The 19,957-nt window shown below is 37.2% G+C and overlaps 1 protein-coding gene across 1 annotated transcript in view; it reads left to right on the forward strand.

The window, feature by feature from the left end:
• LOC127448473 (low-density lipoprotein receptor-related protein 1B-like) overlaps positions 1-19,957 on the forward strand; it is a 508,438-nt gene that overhangs the window by 332,176 nt on the left and 156,305 nt on the right. The window contains exons 28-33 of the mRNA XM_051711016.1: positions 2,320-2,547; positions 3,188-3,362; positions 4,267-4,361; positions 5,430-5,579; positions 17,331-17,471; positions 19,282-19,407. Coding sequence (XP_051566976.1) covers positions 2,320-2,547; positions 3,188-3,362; positions 4,267-4,361; positions 5,430-5,579; positions 17,331-17,471; positions 19,282-19,407 — 915 coding nt within the window. The remainder of the gene's footprint in view (positions 1-2,319; positions 2,548-3,187; positions 3,363-4,266; positions 4,362-5,429; positions 5,580-17,330; positions 17,472-19,281; positions 19,408-19,957) is intronic.

Genomic DNA, 19,957 nt, shown 5'->3' on the forward strand with positions numbered 1-19,957 from the left:
CGTTTATGAGAATATTTTGCCAAAACAAAAATGCGTCATTCCTTGCAATTTCCCATTCATTCCAATGGGGAGTTCTGCAGAGCTTGTCAGAGCGAGCAACCATTTCCGAGGGAAGGGTCAATTGGTTTTAGCTTAGTAGAGGAAGTATTGAATTTCATATGTTGCAGTCATGGAAAAACCTGGAAATATCAAGGTTCATTTTTTTATGTGTGATTTCCAGGCCTGGTAAAGTCATGGATATTAATAAAATCTTAAAAAATAAAAAATATCTTCTATATTTAGGGCTGTCTATTGCATTCATGGACTTTAAAGTGCAGTAAGATCCCATTTACACCTGGTATTTAGATATGTCTCTGGTGATTCAATGACTTTTGGTAAGGCAAGACACATCGCTGTTTACACCTGGTCATTTAAATGCATCTCCTGATTGAAGGGTCTCTGATTTCATGATGACATATATCAATCATTATGTCACTGTGTTGCTGCATGATAATAAACCACAAAAAAGACAATGAAAGTGCAAAGAAAACCAGCGCACTGTTTCTCCCAGATGCTGTTGAAGTTTAATGTAGTCACAAACGCAACATTTCGAGCAGAATTATCTGTTATTTTAGTGAATTACCTGTTTTAACCTGAGCTTCAGATGTGTGTGCTTGTCATCTGTGTCCCTGCATGTTGACATAAGACACACTGAAGAAGTTCTGTGAAATTTTCATGCTGGTGTATGTATCCCAGGCCTGGTTCTACGGGGATGCTTGAGTGTGATAAGCACCCTCAAACGAGTGTTGGAGCACCCTCAAAGTTGTATTTGGAATATTGAATATTGGAAAATCTGCAAGTGAGATGCCTATTAATAGCATTGCAATATTGATTTATTTATTAATTTGTTTTTAAAACATGCTTAATGAGTCAATGTATTAGGCTTACAATTAGTCTTATGTCTACTTTGCTATTGTAAAATCGTAAGCGCTCAAACTTTACCGCATGGCCATGAATGTGTTTTCAGTGACAAGGTAATGTTCCCTCTGTGCTGTGCGCTGGTCACACGGCAGCACTCATAAACCGCAAACCACAATTTTATGTACTGCATGCAAAAAAAGAGAAACTGAGAGGCAATCTAACAAAACACTACAAATTATCATATTTGCCTTAAATGTCTGTGTGAATATCTAGATGCTTGTCTTCTAGAGAACGAGTTTAAGAGTGGTGAGCTGATAAACACTGTATTCAGCATGTTTCTGAGATTCAGAGAAACACCACAGTGGGATGAGCTCCTCTAGTCTATTCAGATAAGTATTTGACAGATATGGGTTTTTCAGTTGTCTATTTGTATACAATTACAATGAATGTTAATAAAATAATTAATGAAAAATCAATATATTAGTGTTATTTTTTTTTATTACAAAGCAGGAATTTAGAAAATACATATTCTTTGGTGTGATGGAGTTTTAGAATTGCTACAATTTATCTTAACATGTACATTAATAGTAATAAAATATGCAATTGTTATATTAAAATGTGTAATGGATGTGGGTTTAATTAAAAGGTGATTGATCATTTGTTTTGCTCTCCCGTATGTTGTAGTTGCTATAATTGTAAAACACTAAAGGCCAAAATATACTTTAGGTTTGAGTGTTGCAGATCGCTCTGCGCATAGTATGTGTGATGCAAATTGCGTCTTCGGCTTGGTGCGTCGTCTGTGTACGTGCTGGCCATTGACTGTACTAAAAGAGTGTCACAAAGCAGTTGTAGTGTGTATGTGTCAAATGCGTTCCTATTCGTTTGCGGTCAGAAAAGTATACTCAGAAAGGCAACACGGTCGGCTGGGCGCGATTTGATAGGGAATGCACAAAAACGAAGTATACCTGGGCCTTAAACATTACAATTAATACAAGGAAGTTTTAAGATTTTAATTTGTTCAATGATAAAGTATAACTTCAGTCTTTACTCACCCCGAGTACACCAGTATTTAACTCTGACCACTTGTGATCGGATCATCAAAAATGCATCTGAATACCAGGTGTAAACAGGGTCAATGATCGCAGACATCTCAAACAATTAGGCCTACCTATAGCCTTTATACTTTCATTTATTCTTTCTATATATGCGCTGCTCTAAAATATTTCATTTGCTTGAAATTGCTGATTGTGAATGTAATCTCTACAAAAGGATCACTAAAAATCCTTATTCAGTATTCATAAAGAATGGGAAGAGTCATGGAAATTAATTGGTCAAAATGTGTTGAATATGTCGATGTTAAATATGTTGGTTTTTTTTTTTTGTTTTTTTTTTTTTTTTTTTTTTTGGCACTAACTTCAGCATTGAAGAGGTTCCTACTCTATGTGAGGAGGTCAGAGATCCGTGGAGTGGACATTGATAATCCATACATGAACGTCATGACTGCTTTGACAGTTCCTGACATTGATGATGTCACTGTGGTGGACTATGATGCTCTTGAGGAAAGGTTATACTGGGCAGATGTTAAGACTCAAACAATAAAACGTGCGTTCATCAATGGAACAGGCCTTCAAACAGTCATTTCTGGAGGTGAGTCAACATTCTCAACAAGAAATCTAAAACAATTTTTAACAATGGATTCAGTGCTTTCTTTTGGTTTTGGTTTTGTTTTTACAAATACATTCTGAATGATTGTTCACTGTGGATAATTGTAGATATTTCTTCAATAAGCACCCCATCCAACAGTTATTTTATTTCTTGGCTGTTCATAAGATTTTTTATATATTTTTCTCAGCTTCCATACTGTGGGTTTGTGCTGCAGTGCAGTCTTTGTTTATTCCTTTTGCTCACACTTTGGCCGTTTTTTTTGTTGTTTTTTTTTTTTCAATTATGAGAAGACTATTTTCACAGGAGGTTTGTGGTATAAAAAAAATAAGTTGAAAGAGTGCACTGAAGAACAAAAATAATATCTTATGTGATAGAGCTTTTTTGTGAAGTTTTCTCAGGGGATTGCTTCTCCAAACTGCATTTCCGGAATACTGTTATCAAGCACAATGTGTTTTTTCAACCTTCTCAAAGTGTTCAAAATGCAAATCATGTGTCATTGCAAGTTATTTACACAGTGAAGAAAGCCTTCATCATAAGTAAAGACATTTTATTACAGCCTGCACAGAAGTGCTGTAGTTGTGATGTGCACCTCCATGGTAATGACCTACTCTGGTATGTGCAGATATTCAAAACTGCCGTGGGCTGGCAATAGATTGGCTCTCAAGGAACATATATTGGCTGAGCTCTGAGAATGAAGAGACACAGATCAATGTTGCCCGACTAGATGGATCTCTGAAAACCTCAGTCATCCATGGTATTGACAAACCAAAATGTCTAACTATGCACCCAGCCAAAGGGTAAGTATCCCATATGATAGTAGAAATTGTTTGTATTAGATTTGGGATATTTATCATATATCTTTAAATATTTTAGTTTCAGTTTTTTTATTAGTAAGAGGGGGAAAAATGTTATTTGAAGGTGAGGGGCAAAAATATATTTAAAGTCAGCATGAAACCAAAACTGACCATATTTACTTGATGCGTGTTCCTTATTGAGCATGATTCATCTGTGCATAATATTAAAAAATGTCCTCATCTTTCATAAAAATGTGCTCCACCTCTGAAATGACTTTCCTTTTTGGCTGATGTAATGAATTCATGTAACTTTTTGTAGGGAAATAAGGTTTCGCTCAAATGGGAATAATAATTGAATTTCTGGGGAATTTTAACAGAATGAATATTTAGCATCTAACATTTTGGGGGCCCTATAATTAAATTACCAAATTAAGGTAAGGTAGATGATATTTACACTTTTAGAGAATAGTGGCATATTCCATTTGCATCATGGTGTAAATTGTGGCAGATACGGTTTGCTCAGCAGTGTATTATAGTGTATACTAAAACAGTATATAATATAACAACATCTTCAGTGCATGTAGTATTGCTGAGTCTTGTGTAGTACCTTTTTCCATGTGTTGGTGACCTTTGACAATATCAAATCACTTTAGAATCCTACAATACAATGATACAACCTGTTCCCTTTTTTTGTGCATTTTTTTTCTCATTTAATATCCTGTTTCACTATGAAATATGTCAGATTATGAAAATAAAATGGGTTGCAAATGGCTTTTCATGTTGACTTTAAATTCCATTTCCTTTTTTGTTGATTGTCTTGTTTCATTTTCAAAAGCAGTAAAAACCACACGATGCCTAAGGAATCTTAAATTTACCTTGACAATTTACTTTGTGTTTCATGTTCTAGAAAAATCTACTGGACTGATGGAAATACATTAAATGTTGCCAACATGGACGGAAGTAACAGGAAGGTTCTTCATCAGAATCAGAGGGAACCAATCGGTATGTCTCATTTCAGCACTCTGTAAACAACTCTTCAAAACATTGTTCTGTTTGTTTGATCAGCCTGACAGAGCAATATTGTCTCAACCAGTGGTGTGAGTTTGTGGTGGGACAGCTCGTTTATCTGACCAATGACTAAGGGAATGGTTGGGAAACCTGTTTGAAACCGTTTGGTGCCCCTAGTGGTGTAGAAGACACAAATCTGAATATTTATCCTTTAATATCTAGCAAGATACTTTGACTTCTAATTCAGTTTTTTAAAAAGACAGTTCCGACTACCCATACTTCAACTTAAGTCTAATTTCTGTGTACCTCTTACACCCTTGTACACTTGTTGGTAAACAAAGCACATAAGCTTCAATTATTTGTTTTAAGGCTGTCTTGGAGATGATGTTTGTGAGTTAAATGTCTTGTCTGTTGCTGTTGGAAGTATATCTTGCACTGGACCTCTCAGTCAGAGCTGTCCTGAGGATCAATTGAAATATCCTTCATTTGTCACAATAAATTTCCCACTCTGTAAAACTCTCCCCATGTCCAATTTTAAAACAGGTTTTTGACAGAGATGCCTGTTAGTGGAGTGATTTAGAGTGTCATAATGGGGTCACAGTTCAAAGCTTAAAAAAAAACATCTCACACAGTGGCCCCAAAAGTATTTGGGTAATTTTGAAGAATGAATTTACATTTAAAAATGTTGTGGTGACATTGCATCATATACAATATAACAAGGCCATCACCTACCTTCACAGACCCCAGAACTAAATTGTTGTGGGTATGTCTGCTTTCCCCTAGCATACCATAACCTACATCATATAGGACCTTAGTTTTACAACCAGACAGTGTCCATCTACTAAATTGTCAGTTGGTTTGATATTGCATTGTCATTCAAAGACATTTAGACATTTTTAATTTGACTTATGTGTCCACATACTTTTTCGGCCCATATATTCACGCCATGAGCACATTCATATATGTTGTCAGGTATATTATTTTATTATTTTGAAGTAATAATCTTAACTAGATTCTGCAAACAACAGCTAGTAAATAACTAAGGTTCTTCTGTTCCCTCAGGACTCTCAATTGACTTTCCAGCAGGGAAGATGTATTGGATCAGTTCTGCTAATGGCACCATCAACAGGTGTAATCTGGATGGTAGTGGCTTTGAGGTCATTGAGAGCATGAAGAAGGACTTAACTAAAGCCACTGCTCTAGCAGTCATGGGTAAGTGACAATGCCTAATTCCCTCTTCATTAGTGAGGCTTAGGTCAAGGGTTAACCACTATTGTTGCAATAACTTGACATTCCAGTTGCTTGCAGACAAAACATCAGCCATATGCCATCATATGAAAATGCAAGTGACCGTTTTTTTTTTTTTCTCTGTTAATGTTGCATTAACCGTAAAAAATAAATAAATAAATAAAAAGTCACTTTTATATTCATTTGATGGCATATGGCTGATGTTTTGTCTACATGCACTTTTTCTAATTGAGAAAGTTCTTTAATTTAGTGGATTATTTTTATTTTTATTTATTTACTTATTTATTTATTTTTTGCTGCTGTGGTAACAAACAACAACATTTATGAGAAATGTAGTGACTATCATATATATATATATATAAACAGAACTCCAATGTGTTTTGGATTGTGCTGTGAGGATCTGCAAAGAAGCACTTTAATAAAAATAATGCAATTGAATGTTGAAAGTAATTATTATTATTATTTTTATCATTATTTTTAATGAAAGTTTTATTAGTTAATTTGATTAGACAGCCTTTTAATGAAAACGTTTAATTAAACTTTAAAACATAGATTAAAACAAAAACTTGATATTAGGGAAAAAATAAAATAGAAACTGGGAAAAATATAAAGCAGATTTTAAAGGGCTCCAAAGAGAGTAAACACACTTTAGTGTTTAAAAGGAGAAAAGTACATTCCTTTGATGCAACAGTTTTAATCATACTCTTAAGCCCTACTTAAGTGTGTTACTTAAGAATCTTTGCTGAGAAAAGCATGTCGTGTGTGTAGTAGCATTAGAAAGTAAAGAGTTGTATAACCTTTTTTCTTTTTTTTCTTTCTTTTGTCTTTTACCCTAAATCGAACAAATCTATTAAATGCAGCAAAGTGTGTCATTGTGAACTTGAACTTTTTTTTTTTTTTTTTGTATAAACTGATGTATTTTGCCTTAAGTTTTTTCCCTAAATATATTGCACTCTCTTGTTTTAGATTGCATCTGACATGTTTTCTTGCATTGAAATGTGTTGGGAAAATTACTCACTGTCTGTATGCATGGGAAGCAACACGTTCCCCCACATCATTCATTTGCATGTATTTATTTCCCTAAACCCCCGTATTTAACTGATTACACTGTCTGCATGCTATAAAGGTATTCATCTTTGGAAAGCCTCTGTAGTCACATTCTATTTGAGAGCAGCTATGATGAGCGGAAAAACAAATGTAATTTGTAAGAAGTGGTGACAGATTATTTTAATTAAACAAAGTTTGAGTCATTATTAAATTTGGAGCAGAATGCAGGCTGCCACAAAGACTAATGGGTTACTTTAAAAGAAGTAGCACGGTACAGCAAAATGATGCTTTCAGTAGGTGCTATCTATCACAATTAATAAGCCTGTGTTGCTTGGAGGAAATGCTTTCCATTACTTCTGCACGAACCTCTGAGTCTGTTTGGTGGACAGTTATGTTTCTCATTTTATAGTATGACAAACCAGCAGAGATCTGTGTTTGTGTGTGTGTGGGTGTGTGAGTGTGGGTGTGTGGGTGAAGGAGTGTGTGTGTGTGTGGGTGTGTGGGTGTGGGTGGGTGTGGGCAGTTTACGAGGATATTTTTTTAGGTTACAAACTGGTAATTACAAGGGTATTATACTATAAATGTGGTTTATGAGGACATTTCTAGTGTCCCCATAATTCAAATCGTTTAAAAAACATATTAAACTATGTTTCTTTTTTTTTCTTTTTTTTTTTTATGTAAAAATGCAGAAAGTTTTTTGTGAGGGTTAGGTTTAGGGGTAGGGTTAGGGGATAAAATATATAGTTCTTACAGTATAAAAATCATTATTTCTTTGGAGAGTCCTCATAAGAATAGCAGCACCAACGTGTGTGTGTTTGTGTGTGTGTGTGTGTGTGTCATTTTTTTAGGTAACAAACAGGTAATTACAAGGGTATTATGCTATAAATGTTGGTTATGAGGACATTGCTAGTGTCCCATAATTCAAATCGCTTAAACATACTAAACAATGTTTTTTTGAAAATGTAAATATATACTAAATATTACAAAATATAATGTATATAAAATATACAAAGCATAATACACATTATTTCATACACAAGTTTTATTGTATATTCAAACAGTGCATCTTAATCAGCTCCTTATTTTAGGGCACTGAACAGGGAACTGGCCATTTGTAGGGCTGTCCCAGTCGCAAAATTGTTTCAGTGCACTCAAATGTTAGCTCCCTAAAAATGACCAGAATGCACTGTAAAACCAGGGTTCATCGTTACTCAGTATGTTACCTAACTGAAAATGTCATCATGTCTTCTGAAGTCTCTCAGGTCATTAGAGGATGAGTGCAAGTATAAATATGATGTCAAAGCCTAATTTGCTCTTTTAAAGAGAACTGTTTTTCATCCATAATGTTCATGAAAGGAAAATAGTATTTTAAATGTTTGAGTTGTTATATAAAGATAAAAAAATGCACTCCCTGTCTATATATTTTTTCATGTATCTTTTAAAATCACAGTTTCATTATCTACCACGAAAGCACACTATAGTTGTAATTTATATAACTATGTTGCTGATTAATACCAGCTGCGTTTCAAAGCGCAGCCTAGTTATCGTGTAATAGGTAATTGAGTCATAAGTGTCCCAATACTTAGTGAATCAATCCCCTTGCCAGTGCATGAATTCCTGTTCACAATATAATGATTAAAGACATAGGGAGCAAGGAAGCTGATTGAGACACGGTATTAATTCATCATTTCATACCACTTTAATCAGAAGGGGCATACACTATGAGCTCAGCGTAACCCAAACTTCACTGCGATGGTTGACCTAGGGTGAAGTTCAACAGGATGTAGTAGCAGGGTCGTAGTTGGGCATTCTAGCCCCCTGACTGTATAATGCTTTGGGCCTTTTACATCAATGCTACTGGACTAGTTGTGAGTCTCTAGAATCATTTTCACCTTTCACCCCATTAGCTGCCGCCCTGGGTGGTAGTGTGGAATGGTAGCCAGAAGACACATGCCACCAGCACCGTGGATCAATAACACAACACTGTAAAGGAAAGTCCACCCCATTGCCTGCGTGACCAGGGGTGGTTAAAAAGGATGCAGGTGGGTGGGTGGTCCTGCAGACCTTGAGTAGGTGTATGAGTGGGTAGCAATTAGAATTCATAAAAATTCAATTTTTACCTCTTTAAAGATTGTTATTTTTTGATGTTAAAATACTTTCTCCTATACCAAATTAACATGCAAGAGACAACTGTAAATAAGCAATTTGTAGGTTGATTTCCCCAAAAAGTGTAAACACTGTGGTTCTGTGGCACTTTCGATACATTGCTCTGTTAATTTGAGCATCTCAACAAGCCTGACACAGCAACAATGGCTCAAGCAGTGACATGAGTTTGGAACGGGGCAGGCAGAGGGAAACCTAGGACAGAGGGACATTTGTTTTGCAATTCAACATTTTTTTAATGTATTTTTTTTTTTTTTACTAATATGACTAATTTCATATTAACCATTTAAACAATACCGTAAGATCATTCCTTTTTCTTTATTCTTTACAAATGTACATTGACATTAAAATCCCTTTTCCCTAGCCATCCAAGTGTAGTTGATTATAAAGGGTAAAAAGTGATATCCCATCCTCAGTGTGAATACAAAACAAAAAAAGGCAGAAAGGTTGAATATTACTATGATTGATGTTATCTCTATGATAAGTAAGTCAGACTCCGTTCTATACATATGCTGTTTATGTTAAGACAGGCATCCGTTCCAAGAACACAAAATAGTACAGTTCGTTCAAATATCAGCAGCCTGTGTTTTTATAATGCATACCGCTCATTGCCATGCAGATTACCCACTGAGTTCTAAAAGAAGGGTATATTAATATGCAATATATGAGTGTCATCAGAGATCAAAGAGTCCTTTTCAGCATAGAGAGGGAAAGAAATGAAAATGTACTGTCCCTTCATATATACTACCTGTGAAAAATCTGGACACATCTACTTTGTCTACTTTATTGTATATACAGAATATATATATATATATATATATATATACAGGTGCATCTCAATAAATTAGAATGTCGTGGAAAAGTTCATTTATTTCAGTAATTCAACTCAAATTGTGAAACTCGTGTATTAAATAAATTCAATGCACACAGACTGAAGTAGTTTAAGTCTTTGGTTCTTTTAATTGTGATGATTTTGGCTCACATTTAACAAAAACCCACCAATTCACTATCTCAAAAAATTAGAATATGGTGACATGCCAATCAGCTAATCAACTCAAAACACCTGCAAAGGTTTCCTGAGCCTTCAAAATGGTCTCTCAGTTTGGTTCACTAGGCTACACAATCATGGGGAAGACTGCTGATCTGACAGTTGTCCAGAAGACAATCATTGACACCCTTCACAAGGAGGGTAAGCCACAAACATTCATTGCCAAAGAAGCTGGCTGTTCACAGAGTGCTGTATCTAAGCATGTTAACAGAAAGTTGAGTGGAAGGAAAAAGTGTGGAAGAAAAAGATGCACAACCAACCGAGAGAACCGCAGCCTTATGATTGTCAAGCAAAATCGATTCAAGAATTTGGGTGAACTTCACAAGGAATGGACTGAGGCTGGGGTCAAGGCATCAAGAGCCACCACACACAGACATGTCAAGGAATTTGGCTACAGTTGTCATATTCCTCTTGTCAAGCCACTCTTGAACCACAGACAACGTCAGAGGCGTCTTACCTGGGCTAAGGAGAAGAAGAACTGGACTGTTGCCCAGTGTTCCAAAGTCCTCTTTTCAGATGAGAGCAAGTTTTGTATTTCATTTTGAAACCAAGGTCCTAGAGTCTGGATGAAGGGTGGAGAAGCTCATAGCCCAATTTGCTTGAAGTCTAGTGTTAAGTTTCCACAGTCTGTGATGATTTGGGGTGCAATGTCATCTGCTGGTGTTGGTCCATTGTGTTTTTTGAAAACCAAAGTCACTGCACCCGTTTACCAAGAAATTTTGGAGCACTTCAGGCTTCCTTCTGCTGACCAGCTTTTTAAATATGCTGATTTCATTTTCCAGCAGGATTTGGCACCTGCCCACACTGCCAAAAGCACCAAAAGTTGGTTAAATGACCATGGTGTTGGTGTGCTTGACTGGCCAGCAAACTCACCAGACCTGAACCCCATAGAGAATCTATGGGGTATTGTCAAGAGGAAAATGAGAAACAAGAGACCAAAAAATGCAGATGAGCTGAAGGCCACTGTCAAAGAAACCTGGGCTTCCATACCACCTCAGCAGTGCCACAAACTGATCACCTCCATGCCACGCTGAATTGAGGCAGTAATTAAAGCAAAAGGAGCCCCTACCAAGTACTGAGTACATATACAGTAAATGAACATACTTTCCAGAAGGCCAACAATTCACTAAAAATGTTTTTTTATTGGTCTTATGATGTATTCTAATTTTTTGAGATAGTGAATTGGTGGGTTTTTGTTAAATGTGAGCCAAAATCATCACAATTAAAAGAACCAAAGACTTAAACTACTTCAGTCTGTGTGCATTTAATTTATTTAATACACGAGTTTCACAATTTGAGTTGAATTACTGAAATAAATGAACTTTTCCACGACATTCTAATTTATTGAGATGCATCTGTGTATATATATATATATATATATATATATAAACTCAGCAAAAAAAGAAACGTCCTCTCACTTTCAACTGCTTTTATTTTCAGAAAACTTAACATGTGTAAATATTTGTATGAACATAAAAAAGATACAACAACTAAGACATAAACTGAACAAGGTTCACAGAAATGTGACTAACAGAAATTAAATAATGTGTCCCTGAACAAAGGGTGGGTCAAAATTAAAAGTAACAGTCAGTATCAGGTGTGGCCACCAGCTGCATTAAGTACTGCAGTGCATCTCCTCCTCATGGACTGCACCAGATTTGCCAGTTCTTGCTGTGAGATGTTACCCCACACTTCCACCAAGGCACTTGCAAGTTCCTGGACATTTCTGGGGGGAATGGCCCTAGCTCTCACCCTCTGATCCAACAGATCCCAGATGTGCTCAATGGGAATGAGATCCGGGCTCTTCGCTGGCCATGGCAGAACACTGACATTCCTGTCTTGCAGGAAACGCACAGAACAAGCAGTATGGCTGGTGGCATTGTCATGCTGGAGGGTCATGTCAGGATGAGCCTGCAGGAAGTGTACCACATGAAGGAGGAGGATGTCTTCCCTGTAACACAGCGTTGAGATTGCCTGCAATGACAAAAAGCTTAGTCTGATGATGTTTTGACACACTGCCCCAGACCATGACAGACCCTCCACCTCCAAATCGATCCCACTCCAGTATACAGGCCTCGGTGTAACGCTCATTCCTTCGACGATAAACACGAGTCCGACCATTCACCCCTGGTGAGACAAAACCATGACTTGTCAGTGAAGAGCACTTTTTGCCAGTCCTGTCTGGTCCAGCGAAGGTGGGTTTATGCCCATAGGCGACGTTGTTGCCGGTGATGTCTGGTAAGGACCTGCCTTACAACAGGCCTACAAGCCCTCAGTCCAGCCTCTCTCAGCCTATTGCGGACAGTCTGAGCACTGATGGAGGGACTGTGCATTCCTGATGTAACTCGGGTAGTTGTTGTTGCCATCCTGTTCCTGTCCCGCAGGTGTGATATTCGGATGTACCGATCCAGTGCAGGTGTTGTTACATGTGGTCTGCCACTGCAAGGACGATCAGCTGTCCTTCCTGTCTCCCTGTACCGCTGTCTTAGGCGTCTCACAGTACAGACATTGCAATTTATTGCCCTGGCCACATCTGCAGTCCTCATGCCTGGGCATCTTTCTTTTGGTGTTTTTCAGAGTCAGTAGAAAGGTCTCTTTAGTGTCCTAAGATTTTATATCTGTGACCTTAATTGCCTACCGTCTGTAAGCTGTTAGTGTCTTAACGACTGTTCCACAGGTGCATGTTCATTAATTGCTTATGGTTCATTGAACAAGCATGGAAAACATTGTTTAAACCCTTTACAATAAAGATCTGTAAAGTTATTTGAATTTTTACTAAATTATCTTTAAAATACATCTTTAAAAGATGTTTCTTTTTTTGCTGACTTAAATATATATCATTTAAGCATAATTATTAAAGATTTAAAATTAAAGGTTTTTAGGATCATGACAAACCATAAATTCAGTCAAACTTTTGTGTGGTACGGTACTTTTATTTATTTATTTTTTCAGATTTCAAATATAAGCTGATCTCCTCAAAAATACAGGAAGAACGAACAAATGTCCCTTTGCTAACTTGATTAAAGTTTATTAAAGTTATTTTTTATTTTAATTATTTTATGTGAATGAAACAAACACTTCTATTAGGCCTGTTCTTTAATTTACCTGTATCAACATTATCTATTTAGAGCTTGCTTCTGTGGTGTACAGGCAGGTGGTGAATTTTTTATTTAGGCTACACAAGATCTTCATATATCTCCACTGACTTCCTTCCAGCAAGAGCATCATAAATGAGGGGATTTGCCAAGGTTAACCTGTATAATGTGCTATCAGTTGATGTCCTGTTAAATTTGCTTTGGTGTTGCTGTAATGGAAATGCTTTATGAATTCAGCCACCTGGCACGGTAAAGTCTACCTCTCCGTGTGGTATGTGCGACCACAAAAGCATGAGGTGACAGACAGGTGTTATCATTACAGAAAGGTGTGCAGGGAAAATATATTTGACACAGACAGATGATCAGAGGATCGATAGGGCAGCTGGCTGTTTGATAGATGCAGCATCATTATTGCAAAAAATCCAATGGCTGCCTTGCATCTATGTCACATTCCTTATTAGACCGTCAGATAGCAATTCAAGAGCATGATGGCTGAAGAAATTAAAGCAATTTTCCTGACAGGAAGCCAGTCTTAGTCTTTAATGGTTTGTGACCACGTAGGGAAGTGCAAGCTGCTGTTTAGTGGGGTGTGTCACGCTAAGACCTGTGCTGGGTTGTGATCAAACAGTTTAATTGGACATTACACCTTCAGGCAATCACTGATGTCTCTCACCCTAGATAGGTGAAGATTAATATTGACTGCAGTGATGACCTATGCAAGCAATCTTGAATGTCAAATACTTTTCTGGTTGCTGGAGGATGTCATTTATAGCTGGCCTGACCAGTTGGAAGCTGACTGTGGCCTGGAATGACATTTAGTATTTGTTTCTGGTTTATGGATGAGAATTTAATGTCTTATTTGATTATTTAAGTTTTTTGTGGTTGTGATCTTTGTTAATCATACATGATACAGGATTACAGAGGCTAAGCTAAGTGTAAACATGCATTTCATTTTTCTTATTTTTATTTTTTTTCTTAATGAAAGTAGAAATCAATTAATCCATTACTAAAATGAATACCCTTTAGCAGGGCTCAACACTAAGGATTTTTTGTACTGGCACGGTTGGGCCAGTGCTTCAGATTTTTACTGGCCCTGCCAAAATTTTTACTGGCCCCAGCAGTGGAGGAGATTATGTGTTTTCGGTCACCCATTTAGTCATGCAACTTTTGGCCATGTGTAGTGTTTTCACACACAGGATCAAAGATTTAGTCACTGAGTTAAAGATACGGTTATTGGCTGAGTGTAATAAACATATGAATCTCTGAGAGAGGAGACTCGCTACTAAATTGGTTGTGACTGTGTAATATACAGTAGGTAGATATGCCTAATTTATAAATTAAGAATGTAGATGTAAACATAAAATCAGACAACCCAAACAAGACCAACACTGACTGATATACAAAGAACAAAAACAAAAATACCTGTATGGTCCAGAAATGAGACATGTAGCAGGTGTTTTATGCAGCTGAACAGCTCTGATAATAATAGAATAGTGGTTTTGCTTCTTTTCATATCAAACGCTTTTATCATGTCAAATTAGCGTTTACGTTTTGAAACATCACCGAGCAGCTCGTGATTTCCAGGCACGTGTATAATAAGTTTATTATGTCTCATTCTGCGCTTCATCTCTAAAGGCAAATTAATGAGAGAAAATTTGCTTTTTTTACAATGGGAATAAGACTAGCGCTCTGTCCTTTTACGAGAGCGCATGCATATTAAACAGTCTACGCTGCACGGAGAGAGATGATGATGAGACATTTGCATGGAGAGACATGGATTTTCAGTCCTATAGAAAGAAACTGTTGATTTCATGTGTTCCAATGTGTGGATTACTACTTTTCACCAACATGTAAAAACAAAAAATGTGGGGATTTCACGCACTATGAACACAAAATGTGTGGGGACAGGCCTACTTAAAATGTTGCGCAAGACATGCAAAAAGTGTAAAAGCTATTTTCTTCACATTGGTAATAGCTGCTGCTAAGACACTTGGAAAAGAGCGAGGACAGTGCTAGGAGAGTGCGTTCGGTGTCTGCACGCTCTTATGCATGTACGCAACTGTGCCTTGGTGCCTCCAGTATATTATGCTCTCATGCATCTTTGCGAGCTAAATAGAAACGCACTTTCTCGTCGGTTACAATACTTTGTTTGCTCAGTGTAATTTTTGTGCTCTCTCGCTTGTTGTTGGCTTGCACTAATGTTATAAACGCAGCACTGGCCCGATCGGGCAAGTGACATTTCTAGCAACTGGCCAGAATCTCTCTCACACTGGCCCCGGGCCATTGAGCAGTCCTTATTGTCGAGCCCTGTTTAATCATTCTTACTACTGTAAATATCTAAATTATTTGATAATTGAGATCAGATTTCAAACAGTGAAGCTTTCAGAGTCTTTCTTCCATTGTGTTAGTGATGCTTGGTAAGGCAATCTATTGGCCAGACATTGGGGTTAGGGATATGAACAAACCCCTAACCCTAAGTAATAAACTTGAGGTGCAACTCGTTCCACACCATTTTGCTTTGGACATGAAGGGTACTTCAAATTGTGTGTGTTGTTACATATCTAAGCGATCACTAATGATGTTGTTTTTTGTTTGTTTTTTCAACCTGGTCTCATAGAATCACATTAATATTACTAAATGTTTTGCTAAATGAGTTTTACTTGTTTTGGTGTACATATTGTGGTGGATTCCTGGTGAAATAAACATGAGTTGCTTCAAGGAAAATTACTTATATTTAATTAAAAAATCAGTAAAATGGCTGATTACCAGTTCATGCAGTAAACACTTTTTGCTCAGTTCCTCACACAGTGCTATCTTATGACATAAAAAAACAGAGAGATTTTTTTAGCCAAAAATGTCATAGAAGTACCAAAACAATCACGTGGTTGCTTCAGTAATTCAGTTTTGACTCACATTTGTTTTTTTGACACTTATCAGTTATAGGTTTAGGTTTGGTTAGGGTAGGGACGTTTTAATGATTTAAAACTCGCTAGAGCATTAACCTTGAATACCTCATCTCTTTGGGAGAACATTTAACTCTCTTTTAGCGCACCTCAGTGGACATTTCACCTAAAAACTGCAGCAATGAGTGTAATTAACCACATAATTTCATTTTTCTTTAACGTTGCCACAGTCATGTACTGTAATTCTCATGAGATCATGCTGGTTTTTGCTTCAAAAAGGTTTGTACACATATCTAGGCATCAAAACATCCAGACTGATCTCACAGTGAAATCGGAAACAAAAGTATGACTTTTCATTAGCTCTGTGTCTACCATTAGGTCTGTGTCTACCAAAATTCAAAACACTGCCCCCAGTATGGGCATGTGTGAGCTTTAGAAATGTCTACAGAGGGGCACCAAAAGTGAACTGTTTTCAGCTGTACAGGATGTAATACAGCAAGGAGGAATTCATTTTTATAAACTGTATCCCCAGCCCAAACCCCAAAACTAAACCTAACCTAGGATAATGGAACTTTTGGAAACAACATCCCGACTTCCTATGCGATCATGTTGAAACGTCATAGAGATTTGACTTTTGGGCTCTTTTTGCTTGGAGCAGAGTGCAACTGTTTATTAACCACTCAGAACATCTTAGCAACTGCCTAGCAAGACCCTGACTAACACCCTAGCAATGCTCTAGAAACTACTCAGAACATCCTTGCAATGGATTAACAAATACTGGGTACATTGTCAGGTGAACTCCAACATTGTGACTGTGAGTTTTGCAAGGGGAAGCACCACTCTAGTGTAATTCCTTTCTTGGCACTTGTTACCAAGGTAAATTTTCATTGATCATAGCCTTTTCATTCAATGCTATCTTTACTTTAACAAATATAAATGTATTTTGTCTATGGTTGCAGAGCCACCACTGCCACCAACTTTAATGCTTTTCTGCTGCAGATAGATATGGTCTAGGCATGGTGCCAAGGACAATCTCTAAGGCACTTTGCGGCACACTCAGTCTTACAGAGCGGAAACAACACAAGGGGCTTGCTAGCTGCAGCGACACAGTGAGAATAGATGCACTCTGATGGCTTTGTGAATGAAGAGCCCTTGTCTTCGGACAGGGCACGTAGCCAAGCTGCCCTAAGCCCCGCCTCATTGACTCACACTGGGAAGGGAACATGCATAATGCTCAAGCCCCATCTCTTTACTTTACGCTGTCTCCCTCTCCCTCCCTCGCCCATCCAAACATTGTGGTGTTGCATAGTTTTGGCACCAAACCAGAGCACAGCACTACCGGATTATGTACATGTGGTATAAAAAGGACAAACAAATGAAAATGGCATGTGCCTCCATTGGCAATCAGATCTGCTGGTTGTGTGACTTTGGGAAATGAATAATTCATCTGTTTTTCCAGGTGGCAAGCTGTGGTGGGCAGATGAGGATCTGACTCAGTTGGGAACGGTTGCCAAACAGGATGGTCGTAACCCAGCAGTGCTGCGCAATAAGACCAGCGGAGTGGTACACATGAAGGTGTATGACAGAGATGGGCAGAAAGGTGGGGCGCATTGCAGTCAAGGTTAACATATAATTCAATTGGCAAATGGCTATCTTTGAAAAAGTCAGCTGAAGTTCAGCATTAGGGATGTTTGGTTCGATCTTGTTTAAGAAATATTGATAATTCCAATTCTACAGAAATGTTGTATCAAGAGGATCGATCCTTACATACATGTATCGATCTTAAATGTTTTTTGTTTTGTAATGCAAACATTTTTTTTATATTATTTATTTATTTACTATGAAAATTAAAGTGATAGTTCACCCCAAAATAAAAACATTTTAATATTTTCTTAATTCCATGTGGTTAAAACTATATGACACGAAATGAGATGTTTGGCAGAATGTCATATTCATGTTTTTTTTGTTTTTTTATTCATTTGAAGTTATTGGTGAGTAAGGCTGTCATTCTACCTAGCATCTATTTTGAAGAAGAAAAAAAATCCATTATTAGGTATATCAGTATTGGTATCAATATTGGCCTTGAAAATAAGTGGTATCAAAACATCCATATTCAGCTTTTTTTTTTTTTATTCGATGTTTAAATGATGGTGTAAGTAGGATATATATTCAAAAATCATAATTTTTTTGCACTTTACTATGTTTTTTTATTTATATATATATATATATATATATATATATATATATATATATATATATATATATATATATTTGTAAATTGGTAGGGCTTAGTGAGTCCGCTTATATTGTTTTCTGTTCACTTCAACTTCATATTTTACACAATTATCACACGGATATCTTCATTGCCCCGAAGTAGAGATATATTCAGATATTGGTTTTCCATTTTGTGAGTTATTCTTCAAATAATTCAAACTAATGGCAGGTCCATTAACAGCATTGCTGTGGATCCCACTAAGCTGTCGACTTGAATAAGGAATGACCATTAAACGGGCTCAAATGTAAATCTATCCAGTCTCCAAATTGCTCCGGACGCAATTAGCCTCTCTATTCATAATACGGACCTGTCTTATTACTGTCGTACATGTGCAAGCTGAGCTTTCCCTGAAAGCATACACTAATACTCAGTGGTGCAGTTTCCCTCGCTTTCACTTTCAGTTATACAATTAAGATGGGAAAAAGAATTCCATGAGTTCCAGGAACAATCTGAAGTCATTTTGACTTCACAGCAACACTCAAACCGTCAAATGAGGAGAGATATATTGAATGCACATCCGTATTCTTGTGGTTGAACACATTGGTAAATTGCTTTCAAATAAAGGCAAATGTGACATAGCAGTCTCAAATGTAGTGTCTCTTGCATTAAGTTTGTCAAAAGCATAGGCTAATATGACTCATAAGTAGGCCTTGTGAATTCTGTAAACCTTAGCATTTTTTGTGCTTATTGTGGAGGAAATCAGCAACCCATGGGTTTATATACAGTAAAAAATTTAAACAGCTGAGAGTGCTACAGTCTTATTAGGTTAATGTCCCTGAAAAAGTGTAAACTGGCTCTGTGGTGCCATAAAACATTGTTCATTGAGCATCCCGACCAGCTTGACACAGCAGCAGGTTTAACCTGTAGCTTTCTATTTAACTGACCAGTGGCAGGAAGGGGGAGGGTTCAGGAAATGTATTTGACATATTTGTAACCTGCAATTCCATTGATGATGCTAGTGGTGCAGAAATCACAGACAAAACCATTTTCTCATAATTAATAATTATCTTGCAACATTGATTAATGTTTTAGAGAGAAAGAAGCCCCACAATTGACCCAACAGTTAGCCTCACAATTATCAAAACTGGCTTGCATTCATCAACATGACCTATCCTTCTTTTGCATTCTCTGTCAGGTAGGAATGCCTGTCAGTTAAACAATGGTGGTTGTACGCAGCTCTGTCTGCCCACATCTGAAAACACTCGCACATGTGCCTGCACCATTGGCTACAACCTGCGCAGTGACCGTCTCTCCTGTGAAGGTAGGCTACTGCCAGGGCCAGTGTGTTTTGTTACAGTAATGTGACAATTGATATGTTCACTTCTAACACCGTGTACTAGCTAGACGAAATGCAATAAGATTCCAGTGACAAGCAATTTGTCTGTGCACAATGAATACAAAACTGCTGCACAAAAAAGTGCTGTCTCTTTACGCTCCTCACAATTATCAGTCTGTGCTCACTGCAATTCAAACTACTGCCCCCAGTGGCCAAATCTGGAAGTGTTTTTGAACGGTCAGTGGAGAAAAAATTTAATTTTAGAGTGAAAATGCAACCTCAGAATCATGCTCACCATTGTTTATGTAAATGCAATTACTCCTTGATTTCCATGGGAGCAGAACTAGTGTCTCGGTAGCATTAAAGGGAAAGGTGAACATGCTTGAGTCAATGCAAAAATCTCTGATGTGGGATTGCACTTGTCAGTAATTTGGCACAATTGGGTTGATATCTGGTTACATGAACATTCAGTAGCAACTAGTCAATATCCCATGTGATCAAGTTGTTGTTGCTGGTTAGAACTTATCACTGAGAA

The sequence above is a fragment of the Myxocyprinus asiaticus genome, chromosome 11 (genome assembly GCF_019703515.2).
Source record: "Myxocyprinus asiaticus isolate MX2 ecotype Aquarium Trade chromosome 11, UBuf_Myxa_2, whole genome shotgun sequence".
NCBI lineage: Eukaryota > Metazoa > Chordata > Actinopteri > Cypriniformes > Catostomidae > Myxocyprinus > Myxocyprinus asiaticus.